This window comes from Stylophora pistillata, chromosome 12 (genome assembly GCF_964205215.1).
Source record: "Stylophora pistillata chromosome 12, jaStyPist1.2, whole genome shotgun sequence".
NCBI classification, from domain to species: Eukaryota; Metazoa; Cnidaria; class Anthozoa; order Scleractinia; family Pocilloporidae; genus Stylophora; species Stylophora pistillata.
The window spans coordinates 26,235,703-26,256,097 of record NC_142530.1 but is presented as its reverse complement, the minus strand read 5'-3'; the positions used below and the strand labels follow the sequence as shown (position 1 = coordinate 26,256,097).

At 39.2% G+C, this 20,395-nt stretch overlaps 3 protein-coding genes across 5 annotated transcripts; all 3 read right to left on the bottom strand.

The window, feature by feature from the left end:
- Window positions 1-3,318: 3,318 nt before the first annotated feature.
- LOC111336666 (uncharacterized) lies at window positions 3,319-8,203 on the bottom strand. Of its 2 annotated transcripts, XM_022942793.2 has the most exons (4): window positions 7,787-8,203; window positions 5,577-6,119; window positions 4,690-4,728; window positions 3,319-4,124 (listed from the first exon to the last, which is right to left on the bottom strand). In XM_022942793.2, the coding sequence occupies exons 1-4, from the start codon at window positions 7,872-7,874 to the stop codon at window positions 3,796-3,798; spliced, it is 999 nt and encodes a 332-aa protein (XP_022798528.2). In that variant the 5' UTR covers window positions 7,875-8,203; the 3' UTR covers window positions 3,319-3,795. The 2 variants fall into 2 exon arrangements, with proteins under 2 accessions (XP_022798528.2, XP_088596007.1); XM_088739881.1 differs by lacking the exon at window positions 4,690-4,728.
- Window positions 8,204-9,573: 1,370 nt separating this feature from the next.
- On the bottom strand, window positions 9,574-14,828 carry LOC111336654 (uncharacterized). 2 transcript variants are annotated; one of them, XM_022942778.2, is made up of 5 exons: window positions 14,669-14,816; window positions 14,465-14,506; window positions 13,121-13,283; window positions 11,494-11,535; window positions 9,574-10,421 (listed from the first exon to the last, which is right to left on the bottom strand). In XM_022942778.2, the coding sequence occupies exons 3-5, from the start codon at window positions 13,206-13,208 to the stop codon at window positions 10,129-10,131; spliced, it is 423 nt and encodes a 140-aa protein (XP_022798513.2). In that variant the 5' UTR covers window positions 13,209-13,283; window positions 14,465-14,506; window positions 14,669-14,816; the 3' UTR covers window positions 9,574-10,128. The 2 variants fall into 2 exon arrangements, with proteins under 2 accessions (XP_022798513.2, XP_022798514.2); XM_022942779.2 differs by lacking the exon at window positions 14,465-14,506 and having other exon boundaries at window positions 14,669-14,828.
- A 181-nt stretch (window positions 14,829-15,009) lies between these two features.
- Window positions 15,010-19,732, bottom strand: LOC111336667 (uncharacterized). The gene is made up of 3 exons (XM_022942795.2): window positions 19,574-19,732; window positions 17,042-17,368; window positions 15,010-16,652 (listed from the first exon to the last, which is right to left on the bottom strand). The coding sequence occupies exons 1-3, from the start codon at window positions 19,644-19,646 to the stop codon at window positions 16,231-16,233; spliced, it is 822 nt and encodes a 273-aa protein (XP_022798530.2). The 5' UTR covers window positions 19,647-19,732; the 3' UTR covers window positions 15,010-16,230.
- Between the last annotated feature and the right edge of the window lie 663 nt (window positions 19,733-20,395).

Sequence of the window (20,395 nt, the reverse complement as noted above, 5' to 3'; positions counted from 1 at the left end):
GGGTAAAACTCGAATATGCATTTCCCGATTTTATTCTAATATCTATATAGAGAGAGATTTAATATGACGTAGTCAATATTAGCCAGACTCGGCAATTTCCTCAAAAACAAAGTCAAAATGAAAATTTTGCTTTTTGTTCATATCACATGAAAGCAAATTTAACAATTACCAGGTCGTGAAAAACTTACCAAACAAAGCACTACTTTTATGTAAATTGCTTTATTTTCAAGGGCGTATTTTCGTTAGGAATATGTGTTGGAACTGTTTTGTTTTACCCGAGTGAAAAACAAAACTGTTGTCTGTTATTGGTAAGAAGTTCTGTTTAACCCACATCTATGGCCTCGATATATTCCTGTTATAACATGATTGAAATGTTCTTTATATTAATTAAAAAAAAAATCAAGCTGAGATTGAACTGTTTACTTGATAATTTTGGTAAAGGGGTTCTAACACGTGGGCGGTAAAGACTGAAATGTTATCTGCTAGCAATATTTCAGAATGTTTTGATAGATGTGCTTAACGAATACATGAACAAAAAGCACGTGAGGGATTTCTTTCAAAGTTTCCTTCGGAAGGCTGAGACTCTTAATAGCTTTTGTTTGCATTGTCTGCCTTTTATGGCATGGGCGGACAATTGAAAGAGAGTCTCAATGCATTTAAATGTCATGTGTTAGTTCGTGAAAAGTGTCTGAAAATCTAACTCCTAAATTCTATTGAAAACGTTGCTTGTCAAGAGAAAAATAGCTCTTCTGAAATCAATTTTGAATGAGATAGGAAATATCAAGTACAACTGAAACTTACCGAATTTTCTCTGATAATTTAAAGGATGTTGATTATATTAAAGCGTCCGAGCTTCCGAGCGTCCGGTTCCTAACTGAAAGAAATTGTTCCTCAAAATTAGAAATGAAAACGAGTTGTATGAGTAAAAAGAGAATCGCCAATAAACGGATCATCCGGCTGACCTATGCTCGGTACTGCCATCTTAAAATCTATATTCCACAAGGAAGTCGGATAGACACACATGCAGGCACCAAGATTTTCCTAATTTCTTTTTTTAGGGAGAGTCTGAATAAAACTTTTTCAGCAAATAGGATTTAGAAGATATATTATCATTTACCACTACAACAACAATAATGGCAAAGAGCTAACGCTCGAAACGTCAGCTTTTGTAATCGTTACGGTGGCCAATTTACCATTTCAACTTTGTTGATATATCCAAATAATGACAAAAGACAATAGAAAAAAAGAACTGTATTTAAAAAGTTGGGTTTTTACAAACACATCAATAGCCTTCCGTAAAACCGAACTGTTGAACCTATAGTTACAAGGAAAGAAAGTTGCTATCATCCCAATTTTATTCTTCCGCTCTTGTTCTTAACTAGACTGCTCTTTTTTTTTACCCTTCTTGTATAGGTTTGTTTGTTTTGGAATGCATCAACAATCACACCACGTGGATCAAGAATTTGAAAACAAAACTGTATTTATAAGGCCCACGCTAATCTGGTCTAATTGTCTATCGAAAATAAGTTTGGAGACACCAACCTTGTGTCGTACTATCTAGAATGAAAATGCTGACTTTCAAATTATCTGTGGAAGATGTAATAAAAAAAAAAAGCCGAGGACGCATACAAAACTCGGATTAGCTAGATGATAACTTGGCCTCGAGTGCGCAATTATTTTGAGTCAAAAATGCCTTTCCTTGAGACTTAATTTTCAAAAAGACCACTTAGAGTTGGGAAAAGTGGAGCGAGGCTTTTCTTCGTCAGAGGACAAGAATCAAAATGGCGGCGTCCTCGATTTAATTATGTACTTTTACCAGTGACATTCAAAGAGAGTTCTCGAAAGGCTGAACTATTCTTTGAAATAGTGAATAGCAGCCAATAAACCCTTAGAGATTCGGTGATGAAAATTAGCTATCGTCGGTATCTAGAACATACTGCTTCCATAAGGAACTTGGCTTTTCTTACAAATCAAAGCCTGCGAGCCAACTTCTACCAAGAAGGAGAACATAATGAAACTCTCTACCATGGGAGTGTCACCCACTGCCATCACGTGGTTCCAGAGCTATTTGTCTGGCCGTACCCAATCAGTGCGCATCGGCTCCATCCGGTCGGATCCGCTACTGATCACACACGGAGTTCCTCAAGGCGCGATAATTTCTCCACTCCTTTTCTGCATTTACTCGAACGATCTACCATACGCGCCTCAATTTTGCCATCTTGAGTCTTATGTCGATGATTCTAAATTCTTGCTATCTTTCAATGCAATTGACTCTAACAATGCCAAGATTAAGATCGAGGAGGATTTACAAAGAGTCGCTATTTGGTGTTGCGAAAACCAGTTGCTAATAAACCCCAATAAAACGAAATTTATGCTGATTGGCACAAGGCAGCCGATAAATAGACATTCCAATGATTTCTCGGTGTCATTGCTGGGGAAGTTCCTTACCCCTGTTGACTCAGCAAGAGACTTGGGTGTGATCATTGACTCACACCTGACCTATGATAGTCACATTTCTTACTTAGTCTCTGTTCTTGTTTATCAAAACTAGTCCAGATCAACACAGTTAAAAACAGTTTCGACAAGGAAACACTAAGGCTTGTTATTTCATCACTGTTATTCAGCAAAATGTTCTATTGCTCAACAGTGTGGTCAAGTACATCCTCCACTAATATAAAGAAACTGCAACTGATCCAAAACTTTGCTTGTAAGATCATCACCGGTTCTGTTGCTCAACAGTGTGGTCAAGTACATCCTCCACTAATATAAAGAAACTGCAACTGATCCAAAACTTTGCTTGTAAGATCATCACTGGTTCTGTTGCTCAACAGTGTGGTCAAGTACATCCTCCACTAATATAAAGAAACTGCAACTGATCCAAAACTTTGCTTGTAAGATCATCACCGGTTCCAGGAAGCACGATCATGTCACTCCCCTATTGCACCAACTTAACTGGCTGTCAGTGAGCCAGACAATAGAACTTACAACATTACAACTTAGAGATACAGTTATGGCCTATAAGTGTGCTAATAATTTAGCACCCGACTACTATGTAACAAGTTACAAAAACGCACCACCATACTTGATCGAGCCACGCGGCATAGCAACAAACTTCAGATCCCTTATTATAAGTCCGCGAACGGTCAACGAACCTTTGCCTATAGAGCAGTTTCACTATTAAATTCCCTGAGTAGTGACCTAGTGAACTTGCCTTCAGTAAGGTCACTCTTTCAAGGACTCCCTAAGAGGGGCACATTAATAGTCTTTGTACGATACCCACTGGACATATATATATTTATTAAAAACTGGATCATGGGATAATGCAATTCAAGACTTTTTATTGACTTAGCTGTTATGGTATGTGAGCCAATATACCATAATCTAGAAATATGGTAAGCGTACGCGTCAGCTTAAAATTAAAAGGGAGCTAAAAAAATTTAGTAAAATTTAATATTGAATTTAATGTTTTTAATAAAACAATTATTCCACTCGCGCTTGTTGGATATGAGATGATTATAGCTAAATCGGCGCTACGCGCCTCGTTGGCTATCTATCATCTCATATCCAACGCGCGCTCGTGGAATAATTGTTAAATATTTTTTTCATTCTCATTACCCTATTTGAAGTTGTTCATTTGTGGTTGTAAATTGTCTACCATTGTAAATAGTTGCTGAAAAGCCTGTACAGGAGTAATTATTAAAGTTCATTCATTCATTCATTCATTCATAATGTAAAATATACAAGAATTTATAAAGATAACGAGGCTGAAAATTAACTAAAACAGTTGTGCAAGACTTAAAACTTCGTATCCTCAGAAAACAGAACTGTAGCTTCCCGCGATTCAGGGTCGGTTGCATTCTCTGGACTTTCAGAGTCTTCAGCAAATGTCTGGTGAGTTATGCCAACTTCCGTTTCTTTAATTTCCCCAAGGGCTGTTGCCGCTGATCCACACAGTGCTGACGCGTCTATCTCGGACACAGTTCCTTTTGCCACTTTTGTTTTCTTCTGGCGGGACATCCAGTGGTATGTGCCCGCGACTAGCACTAAGATGGCGAAATAGGAGATAACCAACCCGACTATAGTAGTGGATTTCTTTTCGGGCTGGGCTGTAGTAGTGGCGTTACCTATTTTTAGAGTTAGAAAAAAACTGAGGTGTTAAGAAAATAAATTTATTGGGAAAGCCTTTTAAAGGCGAACTAGTTCTTGTTTTCTTGGTAGCTTTGCTCTTTTGAGAAATGCAGAAAGAAAAAATACCGTAAACTATTGGTGTTTTGTCGGTAGGGAAGAAAAAATTCTCAAGACGAACCAAGACGATCCTCTGATACTGGGCGAACTGACAAGGAGACTCTCAGTGAGGTTGACCGAGAGCCGTAAAAAGGCCATAAATTTAGCCTATTAGGCGTAAAAATTGTTGTAAAAAAAGTTAACCGTAAAAAATATTTATGTTGACAACGATGGAATGATATTAACCGTTTGCCATAAAGCAGCCAGAATTTTAACTTTTGGCCGTAAAAGCCATCACCCCATTGAGATCCTCGGCTAGGTGTCTATGACAAAGGACTCGTGTGAATAACAATCTTACGAATGAAGGATCAAATCTCTTTGAAATCGATTTTCCATCATCATCGTTTCACAATCATTTGAACACAAAATTTTAAGGTGCAAAATGCAACGGCGTAAATGACATACCAGGGGCACTCCCTTGCTCAGTGGTCGAGTTACTCGAGTCTAGAGATTAAAAGATCAATTATCTTTGGAAAAAAATCAATAATTAAAGTATTTTTAATTACGAGCAAGAGCGATTTTCAATTGAGGGTAGAAAGGAAAAAAAAGATTTGCATTACATTTTTTGTCTTGACGCTAGCTGTGATTAGTTTGAAACCAGCGCCAACCTTCCAACCAATCAGATGTAGAACCTATCTGGGCTTGGTCAGTCTCGGTTTCCCTAGCAGAAGTCACTCTTTTTTTTTCCTGTTGTCCTTAAGTTCTCAATGGCTTATTAAGAGGTAAATCTTTGTTTTGGCTTCACGACACTCAAACAAACTGCACTGCACAGTATTATATTACAATTAAAAAGGGACAATTAAAGGAAATGATGTTATACAAGATTGCGCTGATTAAAACAAGTGTCACTGGCGCCATTAGGGACCTTAAGCAACCACGATGGCGACGGCAACGAGAACGTGGAAAAACAAGAGATCTAATTGGCAGAACAATAGCTCAGTACGTGCGTTTTGAAACTCTGTACATATCTTAGCCGTCCTGTGCAAAACAGCAACGTAAAATCGCCAAAATTTGCGTCGTCTGCGAACCGAAACCGCGACGGCAAATTAATTTAAGTTCCATTTGGAACTCAACGCTACTTCTATACGTCATGCTGAATTTGAGCTGTGGCGCCGTATGAATAGTAAGTTCATGCAGCCATTTTTTAAATTCTAACTAAGAGTAGAAATTCATTTTTTAATCGAAGTCTTCCTTGGCGTTGCCGTCCTGACTGCTTAAGGTCCCTATTATCATTTGCTGAGAACCCTTCCTTTTCTTTTTAAAGGGGTAAATATGGTTGATAACACACATACTGGTTAGGAGAGCAGTTGAATTTGTAGGTGGAGGTGAAGACGAAGGTGGAGCTGGAGAAGATGATGAAGATGAAGAGGAGGAAACCAGGGAAGACATTGCTGACACTGTAGGTCCAACAGATGATGAACTGAGGTAATTGGATGATGCAGGTGACGATGAGGATGAAGTTTGAGAGGTATTGGGCACACCGGCAGTCGATGGGGAGGGCAAGATTGATGAAGATAAAGAAGTGGAGACTGGGAAAGACGTAACTGGATCGGTAGGTCTGGTAGATGATAAACCGAGGTAAATGGATGACGCAGATGACGATGAGGACGAAGTTTGAGGGGTACCAGACACACCAGCAGTCGATGAGGAGGGCGAGAATGATGAAGGTGAAGAAGTGGAGACTGGGGAAGACGTTACCGGATCGGTAGGTCTGGTGGATGATAAACCGAGGTAACTCGACAACGCAGGTGATGATGAGGATAAAGTTTGAGAGGTACCACGCATACGGGCAGTCGATGAGGAGAGAAAGAGTGAGGAAGATGAAGAGCAGGAAGCTGGGGAAGTAAAACAAATTATGGAGGAGAAATTGCAGATGAGTGAGAGTTAGATTTCCAGCACAAAAAATTTTAATACTCGAACGTACAACTTCCAGTCTCTACAATTCCAAAGCTCTCGTTCAGCGTCCGCATGCAGCCTTTGCTTGAACAGTTATGATTTCATTATCGTTGTTTTATTTCTTGCTGATTCATAGCGGGGGCTGAGTGTAGTTTGAGAAACGAAATGAAACGAAATTTAAATCTGTAACTTATGAAATGAACTCATAATCTGTAATTTTTGAAAAGGAAATCTGTAATTTGCAAAATGGAAATCTGTAGATCTGTAATTTGCAAAACAAGAATTGCATAAAACTTATGATCACCAGCCGGAAGGATGATTCGGTAAGTTAATTAGTGTTAATTAGTTAATTAGTTAATTAGTATTAATTAGTGTGGCTTACATACGTAAGCTCGCAGCCACTAACAACTATAAGGAAAGTGCGAAAGGAAAATCTGCTTGGAGTACTTTGCGAAATATTCACTTGAACGTTAACGATGAATCAGAAGTATCACGCTTTCCTCCTCAGCGGGAATGAAAACACAGCAGTAATGTCATGCCATTTCCCTTTTTCACAACAACAAAAAAATCATTCTACGAAAATGGAATGTAATAAAAAAAGATTAGGTAGGGGTCTAAATGTAAATATTATTCAATATATGCTAAGGTGCGTATGCAAGTGACGCACTGACCGATTCATCCTTCTGGTCAAAGGATATTACCGCACGGATTCTCGTTTCGTAAATTAGGGATTTTCATTTCGCAAACTGCAGCTTTCCATTTTACTAACTACAGATTTTTTAGTTCATTTCGCAAGTAATATAATTTCCTATTCGTTTCGTTTAGATCGTTTTGAAAATTACAGTAAGCCCTCACTACGAATCAGCAAGAAAAAACAACGTCTGCCGAACAAAAGAACTCCTGCTGAAACTCATACATGAACTTGTTTACACTCTTTGGGCTGATAAGGATCGCAAGTGATGGCAAGAATACAAACTGTTTCACAACACTTAGTACCTAAGGAAGTTAATTACATTATTAACTCCAAGAGTCCCGGAAACTAATAACATTTCAGTTGATTTACTCGAAACGCAAGAGACTGTAAAGGTATGCTAGAAGATATTGGGCAGAAAACTCGATGCAGTAATCATCAGCCAAAATTATTTTTAAGGGTATAATGTATATATCCCAAATAACTTTACAAGAACAAAAAGGGACAAAGTTTCCGGGTCCTTACGCATGTTACACGAAAATTAAAATATAACCTTAGAAATGAAAATTCGGTCAACAGCCAATTATAATTAATTATAATTAAGCGGTTCCTATTATAACTTCAAGCTTAGCAAAAATGAATGTATCCTAGGGTGATCTGCTACTCAGTAATTAACGCAATTTCCCTGATCGAAAATTGCAATTGGTTAAAAATCTAACTTCAGAGAAGGAAATTTCAGCGGTCGTTTGTGTAGGTACGAAAACCCTCATCATGCAACCAACTGAGTCAGTATGTCACGTGTAACGTTTTTGCTTTTAACACTGAGGTTTTTTTTTATTGAGAACCTAAAATAAAAGTTTAGAAAAATCCCTCGACTAGGGTTCTACATATCAATTTGAGGTTATTTTATCTTACCTGGTGGGCTACAACTAGCAGAGGTCGGAATGACCAGAAATGAAACGTAACCGAGGCAGAGACCAAGGTAAATAAAATACCGACACATCTTAAGCTTGAGAGAGGATTCTTCGGATCATGAACCGGTGGGCTGTACCTAAAGAGTTGCACCGTCAGCCTGACTCAATTCAAGTAATCATCGACCTGAACCCAGTGACGTATTTGTCACCGTTGATGCAAATCCCGCGTCATCGAGGAGGGAGGGGACCTTGGGTGGGGAAATCGCCGGCCTCCCAGCAGCCAGTTTAATTTCGGTACATTTCGGGTTCGTTAGTTTCAGATATCGATACCCGTTCGCTACACTGAACATCGAGTTCGCTACATCTGTAAACCCAGTTTCCTACAAACCTTTCACCTCATTGTTCAAAGTACAATGACGATACAGCGACAAAGTCGATTCGATACTTACTCATGAAATTATTAATTTATTAAATTTTAATTCGATTTTCCCTGTTGTGCAACTAGTCTCTCTTATCTGCTGAGTGAATTTAATTTTCTATATAATAATAGATCTTCAACATCTTGTTGTTTTTGTTATTTGTTTGTTTGTTTGTTTGTTTTTTTTTTTTGCGTTCAATAAAAATCCAAGAGCCTAAGTCACTGCTTTTTATCGATCAAATTTCTGCCAGAGTTCAGCCGCAGACAAAACAAATATGTGATTAATTATGAGCAGCTGGTGTTGAATTTCCGGTATAAGACGAAAATCCTATTAATAACCAAAAATCGAATTTTCTACTGAAGTCTTGGATAGCTGGTATACTATGTAACCCTTGAAGGTCACTGGGTTACTCAGCTTCTCCCTGAGAAATTTAAGCGATCTCAGTAACAGTAAGCGATCAAATGAAAAAAATACTCTCACTATGATAGCGGAAACAACACAGAAGGTCGTAGGTAGCCATTATTTGCCAGCAATGTCGATATTGACCAACAGATTTGACAAAAATTAACTTCTTTGTGATGGGATTGAAGGACATGAACAAGAGCGACTGTTACTGTATGGCTGTTGGCGAATACCTTGCTCTGTTTTTGAAAATATTAGACATCAAAAATATCTGCAGCATTCTGGATACAAAAGCTGAGAATAGAAAAACAGCTGAACCTCAGCTAAACTTTAGCCACTGCGAAAAGAACGTGGCTCAAGACCGATTATGCCCAATGTAGTTGTTAAGAACCCATAATCATGATCGTAAAACTCAATATTCAGTTATTCTGGTTATATGGGAACCTTAATTAGGAGCTCTCTGAGTTAAACTAACTTTCTTACCTGTAAGAGCAACGCTGGAATTTTCGATTAAGAAAGCAGTAAACTGAGAGGCATCAAACAATGTTTGGTCTAGGGCGGATCCAGGATTTAGTCAAGGGGTGTTCGGAGAATTGTTCCCCTTTCTGAGGGGTCCAAGATTTTGAAAATTAGGTCTTCGGAAACATGATTTCCAGCGTTCTGAGGGAAAATTTAGGGGGTTCGACCGAACCACTCGAACCACCCCTGGATCCGCCCCAGTTGGTAATCCTAAAACATATAATGCCAATTCCACCGGTTCACCGTCTGGCATCGGTTAGCTGGGCAGGAGATGACACTGAGCCATTTTGTTTCCTTTTGATATGAAGCTGGAACTTCAGGCGAGAGGAGATTGCCTGGAACGAGACACAGTGTGTCTCGACTCAGGCCTTTCCTATACATACCACATTAATTTACGGATCGCTTTCCTTCTCTGTTCGATTGGAAAAGACAGCACGACTAAAAGTAGTCCAGGCGACCAGTTGCCAATTTATTGTTATGTGAAAAGGCTGACTTTACTGCTATCTTTTTTAGGTACTTTGTTGGAAAAATACTTGTTTTGCGCATGCCCGAGGATGCAATCAATTCTACTCTCATGGCCGCCGGTGATCTTCCTGTTGTGGACTGAAAATCATCATCCAATTCCTAGAGTGGTGATGTGAACGGGAAACATAGCATCGATGTTTTCAAGAAGTGAAATACTCTTCTAATCAAGACGGGTTTGTCTCAGAGTTAGGAAGAATAAGAAAGTTGACCGACTATCCCATAACCTTAGAGTAGCTACATATAAGATTCTACTGCCAATCTTAATTATTATAAAAATCCCTTTGTTCTGATCAAGTTTCTTCCTCGACTTTTATGATATAAGGCGAGTCAGCTATGAGATACCAAGGCCGCAGAGCAAACTAGCGATAAAAGGAGAATCAATGTGACTCGGTAAAGATATTAAGTAACAAGGCGTTTGATGAATAAATTCATTAGAGTTTACGATGGAAATGAAGTTTATCTTTTGTTTGTCCACAACTTAAAACTTGGTATCATCATTAAAAACAACTATTGCTTCCCGTGATTCAGTGGCAGTTGCATTCTCTGGACTCTCGGAGTCTTCAGCAAATGCTTGGTTGGTTATGCTACCTTCCGGTTCTTTGTTAGACTCCAGGAATGTTGCCGCTGGTTTGCACAGCGGCGACGTGTTCATCTGTAAGTCATCTCTTTTTGCCGTATTCTTTTCCGTTTGACGTGATAACCAGTAGAGCATGGCCGCAACTACAACCAAGTTGACGAAATAAGCGATAACAAACCCGCTTATACGCTCAGCTGTGAAAGGAAAAGTAGATCTAAGTTTTAAGTAAAAAAAAAGGAAATTCTATCGATGGGGGCAAATGTCCTTAAACGAACTCAAGCTTTTCTCCCCTCCTGGACTACAGAAATTGGTATCCGTAACAAACAAAAAAGGTGACCATGGATAATTTTCGAGTGGCGGAATAGTTATATCAGTTTTTAGTATAATTTCAGAGCTGAACAAAGAGTTTCCAGCAATCTATTTGGTCGAGCGGTTCCTTATATGATGCTATATAAACCGCTCCGCGCGGTTTATATAAAATGTTCAACTAAAATGTTAATAAATGTGACTAAAATGTTATGATCTTAGAACTTTCTCTGTTGTTCAGGTCTGAAATTATACTAAAACAATTATTCGCCTCAGGTTCGGTGAATATTGTCGACTATTCCCCGAGACGAAGTCGAGGGGATTATTCAACGACATTCACCTCGCCTTCGGCGAATAATTGTTAAATATCGATTTGCACGTCAAGTGTACATGAATCTCTTATGTTTGAGTGAGCCCCAAAAAAGACTCGGCTGATCGTTTGTTTCGATAAGAGGGACAGTGGCAGATTACGTAAAAAATTATACTTTCTTGAAGATAAACATATATGGAAAATAAATGAGACCGTGCTAGCTTTTCACGTTTTTTACATGTAGTGTGCGTCAAAGGAACTTGCCTGTCCAGGAGTTTATTGAGTAAAACGGAGAGAAACGGTAAGCGGCGCAATTTTAGCGACGGAGCCAAAATGAGGAAGATCTGGGTCGGTTAAGCCATTCGACCCACGCCTCCCTCGCTCATTTTGATAAGTGAACGCCTGGAGCAGGCTACAGTGGATCTAATATGTTTAGATCCCAAGTTATATCAACCTCGTTTCGCGGGCTTTCCCTCATATGTGGGCAGGGTGATATGAGTGAAAAGCCCTGGGAACGAGGTTGAAGTTACTTGATTGAAATTGAAAATGTTCCATTTGAAGCTCGTCTGAAATTTGTTAAAGTTTTCAGAAAAAGGATTTCTTCCTTCTCATTATAACATGAGAGTAAATATGTTTGACTACATGCTTACCTTTCTCTTGCGAAGACAGAGATGTCTTTTTGGAGGAATTTTCTGTAGGACAAAACAAAAGAAGAATATAGATTTGAAGATTAAGATTATGGATAAGAGCTCGGCCCTCCCTTAACTTCCATGACATCATTCAGAAATGTAAATTTCTCCAATATCACTGAGTGTATAAAACGTACGTGTTGAAACACCCGTTCAGCACAAAACGAAAAAAATACACTGTAGTTGCGAAAGAGAGCACAAGCAGGGGTTATGTAGCTAGCAATTCAAAATTTTAAGCCTGATTTTCTAAGAATCGATATTATAAATTTGCATTGCGATCGTTTTGAATTTTAATTGTTTGTTGCATCGCCCTCATGAGCACAATGCATTTAGTGCATGTTATAAGTGACCAAATATTATTAACTCGTAAGGGATAGGTCCAAAGGAATCAAATGGCCAAGTACTCCACCTAACATTAATAGATATCGTTTCTCTCTAGCTAAGCGATTTTAAGCCCTCCGTACGGTATCGAATTTAAGTAACGTCCACACGGATTCTTTTTCATTTGGAGACGTATGACCTAACATGGTTGTGTGAACACTGAACAACTGTAAATTTCACTGATCGAACTCTTGCCCTTCGTCTCTATAATTTAAAGTGTTAAAACGGGATTATATTGGATATTCGGCGCAAAAACCATTAAAATTCGATCTCTTTAACCGCTCAAGACAATCAAAAGAACCATAATGGAAAGAGAAACAGATTGCATTTAGAAATCTTGCAAGATTAGATCAGTACTTATAAGAACACAGATGCAAACAATAGATAAACATTTTATGAAGATCATTCCTTCTACGATTTTTAAAACATGTCAGTGCCTAACCATTACGGGGTAGGAAAGTCATATCGAATTAAAAAAAAAAACGCCAGGATCGAAAGTCTCTTTCACAATAGAGCACTTGCTATAGCCACTGCAAAAACTGTTTACGCTCTCAAGACTGACATAGGGTGAAACCAATGCCAAGGATGCATGCGATCGATTTTGCATAATTATATTAGCTTGCAAGGAATTTTTAATCAAATTACATTTATAATTCTAAGACCCCGGAAACTAATTCTAGTCGATCTTCTCGAAAAACAAACATTTCTTTGAAAGAGATGGTGGACCTAAAATATTGACTTGAGGATCAGCCGAGTAAAACTGACATATACTGTTTGGAGTAAGTGTTTACATCCCAAAAAACTTTGCAATAATTAACGAAGTGTTGATGACGTTTTCAGGTCACTGTGTAGATCAAAAATTCAACGAAAGGTAAAGAAAAAAACAATTTGCTTATTTCTATTAATTATTAGGTCTATCACGACTCCAAATTAAGGTTTTAAGCTTGCATACATTTACGAAGCTTAAAGTGGCCAGTTACTCCGCAATTTAGGAAATTTCCGTGTGTATCTTACAATGTGGATGATTAAGAAATACGAGGTCAACTGCGCGGAAGGAGCGGAAATTCTCGACGATCGAGACAAATACTTAGTAAGTGTAGGCAAGAGGGACGTTTCTTTAAACACTGCCGAGTTCTACACTATGAAACTAAAAGTCTAACAGAACCTTTAATCAGGATTGATTAATTTCATAAAAGATTATTCTTACCTGTTGGGATTGTGGAAGCAGCTGTTTGAATGTTCAAAAATAGAACGTGAGAAAGGTACAGACTTAAAAATAGAAAACTCCGCGACATCTTATGCACGAGAAAGAGTCCTCCAGACCGAGAGCCGGCAAAATCCGCCTTGATAGTAATACCGTCAGTCGGTTCCTGTTTAATAAAAACTGTCTATAAGTACCCAAACCCTAAAGGTCACGTTATCACCAACGGTGCACACCTGCATTGATGGGGAGGAAGACCTCAGGCAAGAAAATCGACACCACCACTGTGACGATGTCTTAATGCTTGTACCACCGCAAGTCAATTCGGGAATCCACGTCGACCAGTAGACTCCCCTCCTCTTTCCCCATCCCTCCCCCCTCCCTTTCTGGCCGATTTATTTCAAAGTTTTCAAAATTTTTACTAGTCATGATGAAAATTATTGGTAACGCATGCGAAACACACTGCCCAGACTCTGCAACATCGTTCGAGACGTTGTTTAATTAAAATTATTTTCTGCCCCAATAAGGACTTTTTCCAAACATTATTTTCTGCCGGGTACATATAAAATGTATGCCTCACATTATATCTCACATCATTTGATAAGTGCCATTATCTCGTGATGTCTTGTTAAGTTTTGGATCCCATATAAATGACAGACCATGGGTCGCATCTCCTCTGACATCTCCATAGCTTGTCAATCAATTTCCACCGCAACATCAGCAAACATTACCAATATTCGAGTAATTAGAAACAACTATGGTGAATTTCCGGTGTTGACTAAAATCCACTTATGATGAAGAAACTGTAAAAATATCATAGGTGGCATGCAATTTGTCGCACGCTAGAGGAGCCTAGAGGGTCAAAGTAACTTCTTTCTACGAAATTCTACCGATCACAGTTGTGAAAAACAGCCCTCATAACGGGAACCAACGAGGGTCGCAGATGGCAGTTATCAACAAGCGAGGTCACAGTCCAATTTTTGATGATAACTCCTTCAGTGGAGTGCAATATCCTGATTTAGAAATCATGGCCGCTCATTGTTAATCACGATATCAATAATGAATCACAACAGGCTATGCCACCTTTGTCAAAACTAAACTGCTCAGGGCTAGGACAACAAACAAAAGTTTCCACGCCAGTTTACTAAACCAGTGTGAAAAAGACTCAAAGTGGAACTGAACTAAATTACATGACTGAACTAACCGGCTGGAGAGCAACTGCCTATCAAGGCTGTTGTTACTGATGTAGACTTATGAGAGGGTCTCAACGGGGTAATTTTTTAACACCTAACGGTTAAAAGTTTGGCTATTTACAACTAACGGTTAAATCCATTAAGATTCTCTTCTTACTCTGTTTGTTTACTTGCCACATTGCGACAATTCCTCCGTCATCTCGAAGAAAGAAGTAAACAGCGTCAAGAAGGTCTGAGGTCGATAATGCCCCGGCTATGAAACTTGTCAAGAACTCATTTCATCGCAAAACTTAACATTTCGTCTAGGTACCGGGCCACTGTCGGCAGTAAATTTAGGCCTCCCTGATATAACTTTTCTTACCTTTCACAACAAAACTGTGATTTCCAAGTGGAAAAGCGGATGAACAAAGACGTCAAACGTTGTTGAAAGCTTATTTTACCTCACATATTAGAGATTCCGATGATTCACCGTCTGAAGGTAGTTAGCCATGACCTACATGACCCGGTTCGTTTTGAGATAAAGCAACAGCGTTTCGCGTGAGAGGTTGGGACGAGACGGACTAAGTCCCAAACATGCCCGTTTATCACGGTACGCATAGTTTATCCTTCGCTTACCTTCCACGAGCAGGTGACCAAGGAAGAGACCACTGGAGACTAAAAAATTGAAGTCCACACAACTATTCTGTACTTTGCGATGTCGTATCCGATCAAATTTGCCTTTATCGAAAATTCTAGGAAAAATAGCATATTACACTACTACCATTGCCCTATTTAGAGTTACAACCCTGATAACTCTTCTAATTCTCCTCACTATCTGCGGAGCAACTTTCCATGATGCTAGTTTAGAGAATTTGGTATTAGATCAACTAATAATGGCCTAGGCCTTATTGATATTTCTCTTAATTCTCATCGCTTTTCTTCTTGGCATTGTGTTGATATTGTAAGGAGAAATTCTGTCTTGGTCACTAATGGGAGTTAAATGGCTAAGACCTGATAATGTTGCCATCAAAAGAACTTAATTTATGTAGTGGTACTTTATCAAGCGTTCTCAGTTTCGAGGGAGAATAAAAGTGGAGCAACGCAAGACACTGTGCTCTCGCGCTCCCCGGAAAGATAACCCTCAGTTGCAGGTTATTATATATATCTTATTAACCAAGCGCGAGGGCCGTACTGGGAGAATATCGGCCCGAGGTCTTGACAGTACGGATCGAGCACAGCGAGGTCCGTACAAAAAAGACCGAGGGCCGATATTCTTCCAGTACGGTCCCGAGCAAGCTTGGTTAATAAGAGATTTATTATACGACTGAAGTTCAAAGGGACACAAGTGCGGTATCATTCGGGACCATTCGGGACAGTGCCCGGTCCAATACTTAGAGAATATTGGACCGGCAAAGGAGCATTTTGATTGGTTGATTTTAGTTATTGGCCCTCTGACTGCCCGAGTCGTGTAATAAAAGGACATAAAATTATGCTAGTTTATGCAAAAGTTGCCAATAGTTATGCACGAACAATACATCTAGGGACAATTCTGAGTTATATACTGAATAATAATATAGCATATAACGCAGGCTTACGTTCTAAAATATGATTTGTAATTCTCCCTTCTAGCTGCCTTTCATTTTCCTTAGAACTAGTTTAGACAATATAGTGTTTTACCAAGAAAATACTCTATAGCTGATTGGTTTGTCTCTCACCACCTGTTCGTTGGATGATGTATTGATATCGTATGAAGAATTCACAAATCGATCGCTTCTTGGTGTTTAAGTGTTAACCAGGTTTAATCTCGTAAACTCGTGCAAGTTTAGGAATGTTCAGAAAAAGTCAGCCCCGTAGTAAACTTATGATTTAAGAGACATTCTGATATCAGTCGAGGGAACTTTCCTGTTTGTTTCAGAATATTTTTCAAAATATTTCTTCATGTTTTTACAACGCACTGTCTTGTGCTCCGTCGTCGTCGGCTTCAGTTTGTTTGCTTTCCTTGTCATCGGGTGTTACCTCCGAATTAGTTGCTGTTGGTCCTTGAGGTATCACTTCCGGTACTGGAGCCGTGACTTCCGCTTTCGTTGGATTATCCGAGTCTCCCGCTAATGCTTCGTTAGTTATTCCAATTTCCGTTTCTTTTGGTTGAACTGGATCACGTGCACGTGCCTCCACCATCGGCTCATTAAAGCCATCGTCCTCCTTCCGCTCTCGACAGGTTATATAATAAATGGCAAAACCAATAAGAACAATAGCAATTCCTGCAAGGAGACAAAATCCTAGTACCTCCATTGCCCCGATAGTTTTTCCTTTCGCTGTCGGAGGTGCCCGAGTCGTACTGGTTTGTGTTGGAGGACCAGAGGAACCTGAACATAAACTATAATTACTCATCGAAAAAGGCTTTTAAATTTGTAGCTGATGAGAAGTTTTTTTATGATTATGAACGCTCACGTGGGGTCATGGAGTACTAAAATAAAAAAGAAGTTGAATTTAGGACATATTGGGTCAAACGAATGGTTTGTAAATTCAGGATGTTACAACACTAACTCGAGATTAACGTCGAATTTCTATAAGTTTCAGTGTGCGCTTTGTAGCCTAGATATTGCGATAACTAAACGATAGTGACACAAAAACGGATGGCAATATAGAAGCGTAAAGAAAAAAACGTTTTCGACACAATTTTATAGAATATTGAATCCCTACTTTTCTTATAAAATAAGTAAACATGTTTGTTAACACATTTTCACACACGTACCTGTCACTTGGACAGTTGATTTTCCGGTGGGAGAAGCAGACGAAGGTGTAGGTGACGCTGAAGGTGAAGTTGGAGAGGATGATGAAGAAGATGCAGCAGGCGTAGGAACCTTTGATGAAGAGGAGACTGGGGAAGACCTTACTGACGCTGTAGGCCTAGAAGATGATACATTGGGGTAATTGGATGACGCGGGTGATGCTGAGGGTAAAGTTTGAGAGGTACTGGGCACGCGGGCAGTCGACAAGGAAGGCGACACTGAGGAAGATATTACTGACAATGATGCTGTACTTGTATTAGATGATGTCGAGTGAGTTATTGTCGAATTCACTGTTTGCAAAAGAAGAATAAAGTATGAAAATAAAAATATTGATAAAATGTAGGAGACTAAGGAAGACGATAATGACGATGAAGCCGCACATCTAGCACATGATGACTGGGGAGTCTAAATGACAGAAGCGAAACTGCCAATGACGAACCAGGTGTAACAAACGTAGTGAATGTAGGGACCGCACCTGTTGTTGTTGCGGCATTTACTATTTGAAAATAAAAATGTGAAATAATAAAATATAAAGACGGAAAATGTTTAAAAGATCCACCCCTGATCGACTTCCTCGAAAATATTTGAAGACGTAAATTATTCCGATATTTTCTGATGTATTTATTGACTCGTCTGACAGGCTGGCTGATGGGGAGAAAGAGAAATTAGTCGAATTGTAAACAGCCTGTGAGCGGATCCAGCGTCACCAGTACTTTGCCTGCGGGAAGTATGAGGCCTCGAACAAAGTGAGGAGGCGAGGGGTTTGCAAAGGGGTTAGTGCCATATTCCTTGCAGACCTTTCGCCGGTTCGCGTCGTTCAAGGTCTTAAACTTACTCGCAGGCGAAGAAACGCTCGTCCCACAGCGCTAATATTATTTTTCATTTATTCATTTATCATTTGCATTTATTACGTTTTAAATGGGAAACAATGCTGATTTACATGGATAATACCGGTCGAGTAAGGGATGTTATGTTTTAAAATTGATAAAATGTCATATTTGATCTAAGAGCGCGTGCTCAAGTTCCTCTTAAGTCCCTTGAGGGATCGGAAGCTAAGAGCTGCTTGTCAGCCTAGCTTGGCGGTGTATGGTCCGTGCGAAATTGTTTTTCAGTCCAGCTCTAAAAGTTCTGCTTCGATCAATGTGCTCGCGTTTCATTCCTGAGGTCGATATGCCATAATTTATAAAACTTAATGTCATAAACAAAGTAGCGAAATGAACAAATGATCAAAGTTCTAAGGGTGTCGATGACACACCGATACCCCACCTAAACTTTCTTCAAGTACCCTCCCTCTTCCCCTCCCCCCAACAGGAATTATCTATTATGGATCTTACCCATACTGACCTTTAAAAAAATATCAAATTGACAAGGTGATTCTCTTTTTCCTTAAAGGCACTATACAGAATGTACGTCTAGAGAAGTTAAATGGCTAATTCCGTAGTAGTTTCCTGTCTTTATTGATTGGTTTTGTGGGAAGGACAGGGTATTTGAACTTTCTTATCCCTTGACGTTATAATTGAAGGGACGCTTTACATAAAGTGATTGCGTGACCACAATTTTTTATTGGCAGCCGACGACAGTTTCACCACTGCCACGAAAATGAAAATGCCTCTATTGTCTTGACTTCAATGTATCATTAAAACTACACTGCGAACATTTCTCATTTCAGCATTACATTTTAAAATAAAAATAAATCCTCGAATTCGACTCATCCATCATCAGGAGCACTTTCCTGTCCATTGATCAAACAAGACTAGCAATATGAAAGACGGTTGTGATAATTTTCCTCAATCTCGCTCATCGCATCTCATTTGGTTCGTGAGGTTACTGAAAGAAATCAGGTTTTAATTTTCGCAGTCATCACGGGCTGCGATCCTTTTACTGCATCTCGTTAATCAGTATCTCATCGAAGCGTTTTGGAAAAAAGGCGGTTATCGTTTGTAGTAGTGTCGCAAAGGTCGCGATATCAGGTCTGAATTTTCGTGGCCAGTTACAGAGATAAGCACACAAAGCAAGCTGGCTGTTCGAATCCAAAGGCGTGCGCGTAAACAAAATGCCAAGGAAACGTTTCCAATGCCTCTTGATAGCCGAAAATTGCCCATAATGGCATGAAATTGTATCGAAGACAATAAAGCATTGTGCTCAAGATCAAAATGATGAAAACAAACAAACAAAGTCATAAAGGAAATCAAAACATTCCTCGGTCCTGAATTCTTAACGCCGACCCGCATGCTATTGGTCGATTGAGGGTATCTAAGGAAAGGAGAAGGCAAATTTTCTGCGATTAACAACATTAAGGGCGAATACAAAGGGAATTACACAGCCATTTTTTTCAAAAGGAACACTAAAAAACTTGATTCGAAACTTAAGGAAAACTGAGGTTCGCCGAAATTGAGATGAGATGACGTTGTTGTCAAAGCTATCTTCCTTCGCAACATATTTGTGTCGCACTCATCAAATGAGCTTGATTTTAAAGCACTGATGAAGACACTTACCCGAACTGGATCCAGATACAATCTCCACAGCAAAATAAAGTGAAAGAAGCACAGACAGCCATTTGGGAACCATTGTGTATTTTCAGGCGTAGCAGCAAGCCGCATAAAAGCTTTCTCTGATAAGCGGTTGATATGACGTATCTAAGGAATGAAATGTGATATTTACTTTGACGAAATATCCGATTAAAGAGCAGAAAAACATACTGAAGAGCGGAAGCTGACTAAGAAGGCGACTTTAGTGCTTATGCTCTTTGGACTAGAGAAGGTTCCAGTGAGTGAAAAACAAATAATCTGATATCGCACAAACTTAAAACGATGTTTCTCCTAAAAGAGAGAGTAAAAAGTGAAGTCTGTGTACCTGTGGGAGAGGCGAAGCGGGGTGATAGGGGTTTCTAAGGGTGTGCTGAGAAGGCTTTCAAACCGTGACTGATCCACTTAGACAAATTCCATTTGTTTTCCTACCCTTTGTAAGTCATAAAAGTGGGTAAACTGCGACAGATCGACTCTATGCAGCCTTTTTTCACAAACTTAGGCTGGAAATTTCTGGCTATATTTTTACAGACACAATTATTGCGATTAAAACCCTTCAAGTCCCCAAAGACACCCCAGTAAGGACGCGAAGTCGTGAAATTACATACCGTGTTTATTCTGGTCCTGAAAACTGACGACACACAATATTAATCAACATGTTACGGTTTATTTGTTCACATGTAACTTGTGATATTTTGTTTCACATATGAAAACAAGACATCCCACGATGGTTTTGAAACATTACCGAATTTTTCCGATTCAATTTCACTGTTTCCAAAAGGAAAACAAGAG

What these genes read in the sequence shown, in the direction of transcription:
- LOC111336667 (XM_022942795.2), bottom strand. Translation starts at nt 19,646, where the DNA reads ATGGTTCCCAAATGGCTGTCTGTGCTTCTTTCACTTTATTTTGCTGTG. An exon ending in TGTATCTGGATCCAGTTCGG is followed by an intron (nt 17,369 to 19,573) that starts GTAAGTGTCTTC and finishes TTTTGCAAACAG; the next exon opens with TGAATTCGACAATAACTCAC. An exon ending in ATCAACTGTCCAAGTGACAG is followed by an intron (nt 16,653 to 17,041) that starts GTACGTGTGTGA and finishes GTTTATGTTCAG; the next exon opens with GTTCCTCTGGTCCTCCAACA.
- LOC111336654 (XM_022942779.2), bottom strand. Translation starts at nt 13,208, where the DNA reads ATGTCGCGGAGTTTTCTATTTTTAAGTCTGTACCTTTCTCACGTTCTA. An exon ending in TGCTTCCACAATCCCAACAG is followed by an intron (nt 11,536 to 13,120) that starts GTAAGAATAATC and finishes TTTGTCCTACAG; the next exon opens with AAAATTCCTCCAAAAAGACA. An exon ending in TCTGTCTTCGCAAGAGAAAG is followed by an intron (nt 10,422 to 11,493) that starts GTAAGCATGTAG and finishes TTCCTTTCACAG; the next exon opens with CTGAGCGTATAAGCGGGTTT.
- LOC111336666 (XM_022942793.2), bottom strand. Translation starts at nt 7,874, where the DNA reads ATGTGTCGGTATTTTATTTACCTTGGTCTCTGCCTCGGTTACGTTTCA. An exon ending in TGCTAGTTGTAGCCCACCAG is followed by an intron (nt 6,120 to 7,786) that starts GTAAGATAAAAT and finishes TTACTTCCCCAG; the next exon opens with CTTCCTGCTCTTCATCTTCC. An exon ending in TTCAACTGCTCTCCTAACCA is followed by an intron (nt 4,729 to 5,576) that starts GTATGTGTGTTA and finishes TTTAATCTCTAG; the next exon opens with ACTCGAGTAACTCGACCACT.